The sequence below is a fragment of the Mesoplodon mirus genome (assembly GCF_964341445.2).
Source record: "Mesoplodon mirus genome assembly, chromosome: 9".
NCBI lineage: Eukaryota > Metazoa > Chordata > Mammalia > Artiodactyla > Ziphiidae > Mesoplodon > Mesoplodon mirus.
Window position 1 is genome coordinate 24,111,727 of NC_138985.1, and position 10,175 is coordinate 24,121,901.

The following is a 10,175-nucleotide window of genomic DNA, read 5'->3' on the forward strand; positions in this document are numbered from 1 at the left end:
CTTCCTGGCCCTGCCCTCACTGTGAGAACCATCAGTGGGGCCACCATGTTCCTGACACACTGCAGTGCTCACCCTGGGGGACAAGAGTGACATCTGAATGCTGGATTCCCTTTTAGAACCCTTTTCCATAAGGTCATAGTAAAAAAACACAGACTTCTTTAGAGAAGGGACCCTCCCCATAGGATTTCTGAACTTATCACAAGACGGGGACCCCAGGGAGGAGTAAGAGATTCTCATGATACACTGGATGTGATGTTGAAACCATTTAATTAGAGTATTTTTTTAAATGGGACCTAATTTTATACCTCTAGTAAAGTGGACCATATTATTTACACAAGTATTTCAGGTATTTTAAGTTGTATCGGTCCACAGACAAGCTGACTTTTAAAGTATGATTTATGGAACACACACACACACACACACACACAATATGCTATGTTGTTAAGGATAATGATAACTCTTACTAATATTAAAATCTCAATCCCTAGAGTTCTAATTCCCTATTCCTGGAGAAAGAAGGATATATGGGTATATGCATGTTTATGTGTAAAAAAAAAATGAAGAAAGAAACTTTACTGTCAAGAATGTCCTCAGAATTATTTTTAGTTTTGTCAGTTCCTAGTACAGCCAGAGAAAATTATCTTAGTAGATGAGAAGGTATAAGCTTGTACAATGTATAAGTGGACAACAACGAAGTCTTCTGATGATCTTAAAAGGGGAAACCCTGGATGTGTCTCAGAGACTCAGTCTCCAAAGTGTCCTCAAATGTAAACATGGTCATACAAGCTACTCTTCCACAGCCAAGGCACTGGGATCCATGCAAAGTGTCTCCTGGTCAGAGCAGGGTATTCCTTCTCCCATTCAATCTGCATAAATAAATAAACACGGGCACGTACACATCAGCACATGCACACACAAACACCATCCACATGTCTCCCTTTGAGAACAAACCAAGATGTGGGCACCAGCAAGGCAACAATTTTTTTTTAAAAACCCACAAATGTCACACAATTAGGCATGGAAGGAGACTACACTCTTTTTCTTGCCATATCACACAGTCAGCGTGGGGTTGAACCACAGGACTTTACCAATATTTGACTGTTTGACTTACAAAAGTAACAATTTAGTACAGTTCAACCTAATATTGATGGAGTTCCCACCATCCTCAGAACTCCTAAGGTTAATTTTATTTGATATACTACCTCCACAAAATGACAATTCAAATGACCGTGATACATAGTGACACCTTTATGACAATTTCACAAAAGTCAGAGAGAAAGAATAATGTGGAAGGATGCTTTCAGACAATGTGTTTGCAGGGTTGGGAAGTAAACTAGCAAGAACATACAAAGTCAAATAATACATCATCACCGAGTACATACAATTCACAAGACATTTGGTCCTTGTCCTCAAGCACCTACAATTTACTTGGGAAGTTATAATGCAAGAAAAAAATCGCACCTATTATTTTACAATAATTACTCAGGGCAGATAAACTGGCACAAAGAATATCAAACAGTGCATGTCTTTAGAGTTTAAATAGCATAACTCTCTTATTAAAACAAAAAAAAGAAATCTAATGCTGAAAAAGGCTAGTATTATACCAAAGCCCTCCCTGCTCACTAGAGTCACATTAAAAAAAAATGTTTAAATCTTAAAAAATGTTTAAAGTGCTCCACCAATTTAAATATTGCCTAGAGGTCAATAGGGTTGAGGGAGGGTTAAGACCAAATAAATGTCACTGGATTTCACAAATGAATAAAGATGGACAAAAAAATCCCAAAGGGATTAAATATTTAAGTAAAAAAGGCCTCTGGATAAACAGGCAGACTGACTGTATGTGTTTATATCGGTCTCCTCCCAAAACCCAACAAAAAACAACAGCAAAGGAATAAAAAGGTATGAAAATACATGGATAAAAACAGGAGAGGCACTACTAGTGGATGAGTTCAATACATTTTACAGAAGCAGAAAAGTAGATAAAAGAATGGAAACAACTCAGCAGAATAGAGAAAGCTACTTTTTATTTTATTTTTTTATTTTTATTTTTTTTTGCGGTACGCGGGCCTCTCACCGTTGTGGCCTCTCCCCGTTGTGGCCTCTCCCGCTGTGGAGCACAGGCTCAGCGGCCATGGCTCACGGGCCCAGCCGCTCCGCGGCATGTGGGATCTTCCCGAACCGGGGCACGAACCCGCGTCCCCTGCATCGGCAGACGGACTTGCAACCACTGCGCCACCAGGGAAGCCCGGGAAAGCTACTTTTTAAAAGTGCCTGTACAGGCAACCAATGAACAAGCAGCCAATTCTCAGTGCACAGTCACACACACACACACACACTCCGGCTTCAAACCTGGTTCTACCAAGTACTACAGAAAGTGAGGATAAAGAACAACAATGACAATGGGGGACAGTCATCAGATGTGCCTTCAAGTCCCTTCCTCAACCCCAACATTGGCAAGGAAAGACCCAGGATGACAGCTATGTAGCAGGCCTAGAAAAAACAAAATCAGCCTAGATTACAGCAAAAGGGCAGAGGTTCCAAACAGAGGGGAGTTGTGGGTGGTGTCACTCACTGGAGAATATAATTGCATTACCTGATATATCGAACCTTTGATAATGATATTGACAGGCATTTGACAGAGCTGATGAAGCAAGAACAAACAATTCTAAATAGTTCATAAAAAAATAAGCAAACAGGGCTTCCCTGGTGGCACAGTGGTTGAGAGTCCGCCTGCCGATGCGGGGGATGCGGGTTCGTGCCCCTGTCCGGTAAGATCCCACATGCCGCGGAGCGGCTGGGCCCGTGAGCCATGGCCGCTGAGCCTGCGCGTACAGAGCCTGTGCTCCGCAACGGGAGAGGCCACAACAGTGAGAGGCCCGCGTACCGCAAAAAAAAACAAAAAAAAAACAAAAAAAACAAACAGAAATAAAGGCTATTATTAACTCTAGGGAAACAAAAAGCTGTATGGAAAACCTAATCTTCAGATAAGACTTCATTAAAATTTTAAAACACACACAAAGGGCACCATTAAGAAAGTAAAAAGGCAAGCCACCTTCTAGGAGAAAATATTTGCAAATTGTCTATCTGACAAAGGATTCATATCCTGAATATATAAAGAACTACATACCAAGAAGAAAACAACAAGCAACCCAAATAAAACACATAGGCAAAAAACTTTAACGGACACTTTGCAAAAGAAGATACCAAAATAACCAACAAGCATTATACAAGAAAAGATGTTCATCAGGGAAATGATGGTAAAGGAATTAAAAAGGTATGAACATAAACAAGACAAAGAACAAAAGAGACATGAGGGATGACAGATATCTGGTTTATAATAGAAATGTTCTATAACTTGATCTGGGTGGTAGCTATATGGAAATCCATATACATAAAAATCCACCGAGCTGAATATTAAGATTTGTATACTTTAGTCAACAAACACTATACTTTTTCTGATGTTATCAAGTAACCTTTTTTAAAATTTTTTATTTTATATTGCAGTATGGTTGATTAACAATGTTGTGTTCGTTTTAGGTGTACAGCAAAGTTATTCCGTTATACATATTCACGTATCTATTCTTTTTCTATACTTTAATTTTTAAAAAATATAATCCTCAGCAATCAACAATTTTTGCTCTATTATTAGGGGATATGGAAGTAGAAGGATGAATGTAAGAGAGCTAAATCCTTACCAGTCTTCACCAAATAAGAAAGGATAGGGCTTCCCTGGTGGCGCAGTGGTTGAGAGTCCGCCTGCCGATGCAGGGGACACGGGTTCGTGCCCCGATCCCGGAAGATCCCACATGCCGCGGAGCGGCTGGGCCCGCGAGCCATGGCCGCGGAGCCTGTGTGTCCGGAGCCTGTGCTCCGCAACGGGAGAGGCCACAGCAGTGAGAGGCCCGCGTACAGCAAAAAAAAAAAAAAAAAAAAAAAAAAAAAAGAAAGGATAGATCCTTTCCTATCTTAAGCTTATTTGTGATTAGTAATAGCTGCCTCTGGGGAAACAAGACAGGTGGTTGAGGAAAAAAGGAGAGACAGGGGACTACTATTTTTCATAATAAGCCTTTTATTAATATTTGATTTTTTTAAACTGTGCATATATTAACTTGATGGGAAATTTTTAAGTGAATATTAAGTTATAAGCTATTAGCTATGTGATTATTTACACAACCACAGGGCAGAGAAGGCCTTTGAAGCGCACCGCAGTGGACACCTTTCATTTTGCCAGCGCAGTGCCCATTCCCTTTTCTGTGCTCTGATTCTCCCTCCTCCACCAGCAGTACAGATGGTCTAGGGGAAATTTCTCCACCCCAGCTTCTGTAGTAGCTTGTGACTCAGGCCCAATCCAACCCATGGCCCTGGCCCTTGGCCAGAGATATATTTTCTTTTCCAGGGATAGGCACAAGCCCAAATTTGGGCCGATGAGGGCTATACTGAGGAGTTCTCTGTAAATGTGGCCTAGCCTAGAGGGGCTGGCAGCCATCTTGCCACCAAAAGAGAAGAACGTGCCCAAGAATGGGGCTGACAGGATGGACAGCAGAGATGAGAGATGAGGAAAAGACACCTGAGCCCTGATGCCTGTGGTTGAGCCCCGGTTCCATGCAGGTCTGAAGTCTGTCTTCCCCTGCCGTTTTCATAATTATAAGAGGCAGTACTGCGTAAGGAGGAAGTACTGGACTACGTGGCTTCAAACTTCAGCTTTACTGCATATTGTGTGACCTTGGGCCTGTCACTTGACCTCTTCCTAATCTATAAAATAGGAATAGTAATGGTACCAAGCTCACAGAATCAAATGAGTTAACATGTAACACACACACATATGTGCATATATTTTATATATACATATATTATATGTTCATAGCTTAATACAAACATATATTTATTAAAATCTCATTTAAATTTATGTGTGCAAGAACCATATTTTACTTTTAATTAAATCCTCTTCTTTCCTTAAGCCAGTTTGAATTGAGTTTTCTGATACTTACAAGTGGCAGGATCCTAATTCAACAGCCAAAAGAGAAACCAGGCAAAATCAATCAATAGATTTAAGCAAATATATAAAACATACACATAATATAAACATAAATGTGCTCTATTACAGAAAAAAAATCCTCAAAAAATTAAAAAGTAAATAGAAAAGGAAGAAATAATGTTTGGATTGATAAAGTTTCTGCGCTTACAAATAACAAGATGGAGATGCTACACAAAATGGGCACAAATATAAACACACAATTCACAAATGAAACAAAACAAGAACACAAGAAAGTAATGTTCGGGTTTTAAAAATCAAACATGAAATAAACAGGAACTAATTTTTTCCGATGTTAAATCTAAAGAGTGCTTTAAATTTTATTATCTGGTGTTGGCAAACGTCCCATGGACTGCTAGTGAGAACGTAAACTGACACAACCTTTCTGAAAGGCAATCTAGCTATAATAAAAAGAAGCACACCTTTGACACCATAATTCTTCTCCTAGGAATTCATCTAAGGAGATACTTAAGAGGGTGTGGGAACATTTTCCCTATAAGTTTTCTCACTGATTATATTTATATTCAAAAACACTGGAAACTGAGTGTCCAAAAACAGGGGGTCCATTATAACTCATACATTCCAATACTGTTCAGTCACTTATAACAGTGATGGAAAACATGTACATCTATTGAAGAACGTTCATGATCATTAAATGAAATAAACAAGTTACAAAACCATATAGGATGCACCTGTTTTAGTTGTATAAATATATACACATACATAAGGAAACAAATGTACTGGGATACATATCAAGTGACTGTGAAATCTCTGGGTGGTAGAATTTATGAGTCCTAATTTGTTGGTGGGTTTTTTTCCCCCTTATATACGTATTTCATTTTTTCTCCAATGAACCTTAACAGACTTTCAATAAGAAAAAATGTACCTTAAATTCACAGAAGGCCATAAATTACCTCTTAGTGTAGTTTCAGTCATGCAATTGGAGCCAAAATGCATGCAAGCTGTTAGGTGGAGTACAGGTGATAAAAAAAGTTGAGGGAGTGGACACTCTTTTGAGAAAATGTGGTGGTAGAAACAAAGAGCAAAGGGTCTCAAAAACATATGTAGCATATGATTATTGCAATGGAGCATCTGGATAAGAGGAGACCGAAGATGCAAAAAGAAGGAATCACTGGGGGAGATGTCTTATGAAGCCCAAACAGCAACACACTGCTTTCCATTGTCCCGCAGCTTCTGTTTGGGCTCGACTGGGCTGCCTTATCTGGATTCCCACATGCGCTTTTCCCATGCGCTACATGGGCTCAGAACTTACCCAGGGACAAAACTCACACTCTCAGCCTCTTGGTGTCTTAACCCCCTAAGCTAAGTACAACAGGCAGTTTTCATCCGCAGCTTTCCCCAGGGAAGAAAGTAGGACACTTGAAGCCCTGCTCAAGGCTCCCCTAGGCCACCTTGATTAACCACCAACCACAACTGAAATCATAGTACACACCATTATGAAAAAGTGAGTTTTCAACAATTCATAAGGGTTTGAATGCTAAGTCAGATTACATTTTCTTTTCAGTTATTTCTGGCATAGTAACAGCTGGTGACCTAGATTATGAAATAATTTAATATGTCAAAAGGCAGACTGTATCAATAAATTCCCTCACAGATGGGAAATGGATTCAATGAAAAGCTTCAGACCGAAAATTCAACTACTTACTTGGAAGGAGGGAGAGGGTGGGGAGGAATACCTACCAGTGGGTAAAAATGAAGTATGGAAAAATGATGACAAAACCTGGCCAGGATCCCAGCAGATCATGGCTACTTTCTGCACAAGTAGCCAGGGACTGGAAGGGGGTAGGAAGCCTTGTTAATTCAGCTGCTAAAGGAGCGACAGGAGGATCACAGTTCAGGATGAGCTTGGGTAGATATTAAAAGAAATACAATCCTCTTACTGCATTGAGAGCATGCATGTGTGAAGGGAGGGACGAGAGGCAGCCACTCAGCCTCTGGGCATGCGGACAGGCAAAGGAATCAGTGCCCCCTCCAGCTGAGTTCATGGGAATCAATGGGAACTGGGGGGGCGTCCTGAGCCCAAGTCTGAAAAGGGAAATTCACCGTCATAGTGGGCAACGCGGCGAATCTGACTTCCAGTAAAACAGGAAACCGCTAAACATCCAGAATCCCAGGGATGGAAAATACTTCCACGTGAAAGAGAACTCAGTTCAAGTGACACAGACCGCGGGGCTCATTAGCCAGTGTCCATTTTCAAGTACAATGCTTCATCTACCATATGCATGTCCTTTGCCCGGGACACAAGTAAAGACCTCGGTGCTGGCAAGGTCTTGATAACAAGCAGTGGGCAGGGAAGCCAGGCAAGCCCAGTGCCTGCTACTGTACCTCTCCAACTGCTCGGGGCTGGGCTTGATTTGGACATGGCGTTCATTTGTGCCCACCTCTCGGGCAGAAAAATAAATTACTGTGACCAATCTTGAGGGGCTTGTGAAACACCAGGGAACCCAACCCGTGCAACATGGATTTTTTTTTTCATGCAATAAAACGCCCTCCTCTGTGCAAAAATATGCAGAGAACTGTTAGGTTCAGGTCATATTTATTTTTGACCTTCCAGAGAAGGACGCTGGCGTCAAAAGGGATACACATACAGAGAAAACCCTCAAAAAAAAAAAAAAAAAGGAAGAAAAAACGAAAGAAAGAAGTGTGCATCTAGATCTCGGTTTTGAACTTCGGGATTCACTCCACAGTACTGTATTAAAGCCCTTGGCTCTTCGCGATCAGCCTTCTTAATCCAAACATATTTCTTCGGAGGTAGCTTCTGTGCTAAATCGCTCGTTCCTGCTGCACCCAAGTAGCCAGGAAATCCCGTCGGAGGAAGGACAGCGCCGCAATCTCCCGCCGGGACCTGCGGGCCGCGTCCCCACCAGCCGCCTGCGGGCGCGCGGCCAGCGGGCGCCGGAAGGAAGATGCGCTCAGCTCCGGGAGCCGCGGGCGACCCGCCGCACCTGCCACAGCTCGTGCCGGGCGCCGGCCCAGGAGGGCGGGGAGCGCGGCCAGCCGCGCGGGGAGCGGCGAGGCAGCCGGGAGACCCGGGCCAACCCCGCGCCTCCCGGGACAGGGGCTGCGCGTCCCCGGCGCTCCCGCCTTCCCGCCGGCTCCCCGCAGCGCCGGGTGCCGCCTTGCTGCAGTGGCTGCGGCGGAGGGCAGGGCGTCCCCGCGACCCCGGCCCGGCCTCTTGCGCTCCCCCACACCCCACCGCCGCCCAGGCCGGCTCGGCCCTGCCCGCCGCGTCCCCGCCACCCGCTTCTGACCTTTTCCTGCGCGCGGTTGAGTCGCTTCTGGACGTTCTTGGCGAAGATGCCCGTCTTGATGTCGGCCATGGCTGCGGGTCCGCGGAGGCTGCGAGGAGCGGAGCGGGCGGCAAGGAGGAGCGGGAGAGGAGGAGCGGGAGAGGCGGCGAGGAGCCGGCGAGCGCCAGGAGGGGTGAGGGAGGGGCGCGGCGGTGGGGACCCGCTTAAAGCGACAGAGCGGAGGAGGGACGCGCCGGGCCGGGCGGTGACACGGGTGACGAGCTAAAGAGAGAGAAGAAGCCAAGAGTCGAAATGCCCAGAGAGCGCCCACAGTGATGGAAGAGGAGGTCTGGTGGAGAAAGGGAAGGGAGCCGAGCAGCAGCTGCAGGGCCCGCAGCAGCTCCGGGGTTCTCTGAAGGCGGAGTTTGTGGTGGGGGAGGGTGAGAGGGGCCCCAATTTTCTCCAGCAAAAAAAAAAAAAAAAAAAAAAAAGGCGGGTGTGGGCGGGGGAGTTGGAGAAGAGGGAAAGAGAACACCGGGAAGGTGCAAGTGGAGCAGCTCCGAAATGGAGGGGGTTGGGCTGCGCTCCCTGGAGGACCCGCTCGACGACCCCAGGCAGAGAATGCACCCCTCGATTATCTGTGTGTTCAAGAACACACCCTCGGGAGGCTCGCAGCCCAACGAGGGAAGCCGACTGGGAAACCGAGTCAAGGCAGACGTTGGAGCTGCCCCAGAGACACAGGTAGAAAGGAGGGAGGCACCAATGGTGACCCTTGTGTAAACTTCCACACAAGACTTGGGGCGCGGGCGGGAGGTTCCTTGCTGACAAGGTCCGCTCCTTTAAGGCAGGTGCCTTCCCTGAACATAGGCACTCACTTTCCAAGAACCATTGCATGGAAGAGGCAGGTCCTTTATTGCCTCACACCAGCAGTGTAAGACCCAAGCCTTCTAACCTGTTGCTTCTTACCCACCTTCTGGTAACCTTAACAGGGATTCACCATCGTCAGTACACTTCGCAGAAGTAAGAACAATAGAGGGCTTCCCTGGTGGCGCAGTGGTTGAGAGTCCGCCTGCCGATTCAGGGGACACCGGTTCGTGCCCCGGTCCGGGAAGATCCCACATGCCGCGGAGCGGCTGGGCCCGTGAGCCATGGCCGCTGAGCCTGCGTGTACCGCAACAACAACAACAACAAAAAAAGAATAATAGAGATAAATTTGTCCTATACCTACGCAGAGCTCTTGAAACCTCTGACTGAAGGTCAAACTATTCATATTGGGTTCTCTCTGAGAATGTGAGACGGGTAAGGCAGGTGGCCCAGCAAACAGGTCAGAAGTGAGTCAGGCACCTGGGAATCCTGTGAGTCCCGGAGAGCATCTCATGCCCCCTCTGGAGTAGACTGTCACGTGGGCAGCTCCCATGCTTTGCCGCATGGTATCCACTCCTAGTATAGTCCCCTCACCTTGATTCTAAAAGGCTTGTGACTGCCTTTTACTAATAAGATATGGCGGAAGTACACTGTGCCAATGCCAGACCAACGCCTTGAGAAGCCAGGCAGGTTTCGCAGTCTGAGGAACGAAACCTGTTCTTCCTGTGCTGCCGTGTAGAGTTTCAGCTACCCTGCTGTAAAAAGCCCCTTGGAGAGGCCACATGGTAAACGGAGAAGCCCTGAGGTTACTTGGACAGGGAGAGCAAAACCCAGATGTCCTTGCATCCCAGCTGAGACCATCCTCCAGGAAACACACTGGCCGAATACAGCCGCACAAAAGATCATCAGCAAGACCAGCGGAAGGACTGCCCAGCCAATCCTAGCCAAGAATGTGGAATGGTGAGCAAAAACAAAAAAATGATAGTGGTTTTGTTACGCAATGCACACTGAAGCCAAACTCAAATGTC

The 10,175-nt window shown here is 45.5% G+C and overlaps 1 protein-coding gene across 2 annotated transcripts in view; it reads right to left on the bottom strand.

The window, feature by feature from the left end:
* The window catches only part of AMPH (amphiphysin), a gene marked incomplete at its 3' end in the record, with an annotated part of 172,200 nt that extends 163,642 nt beyond the window's left edge, over positions 1-8,558 (bottom strand). For both annotated transcript variants that reach the window (XM_082632606.1, XM_082632605.1), the window contains exon 1: positions 8,305-8,558. In XM_082632606.1, the coding sequence (XP_082488732.1) occupies positions 8,305-8,373 (69 nt within the window). In that variant the 5' untranslated portion in view covers positions 8,374-8,558. The remainder of the gene's footprint in view (positions 1-8,304) is intronic.
* Positions 8,559-10,175: the final 1,617 nt, after the last annotated feature.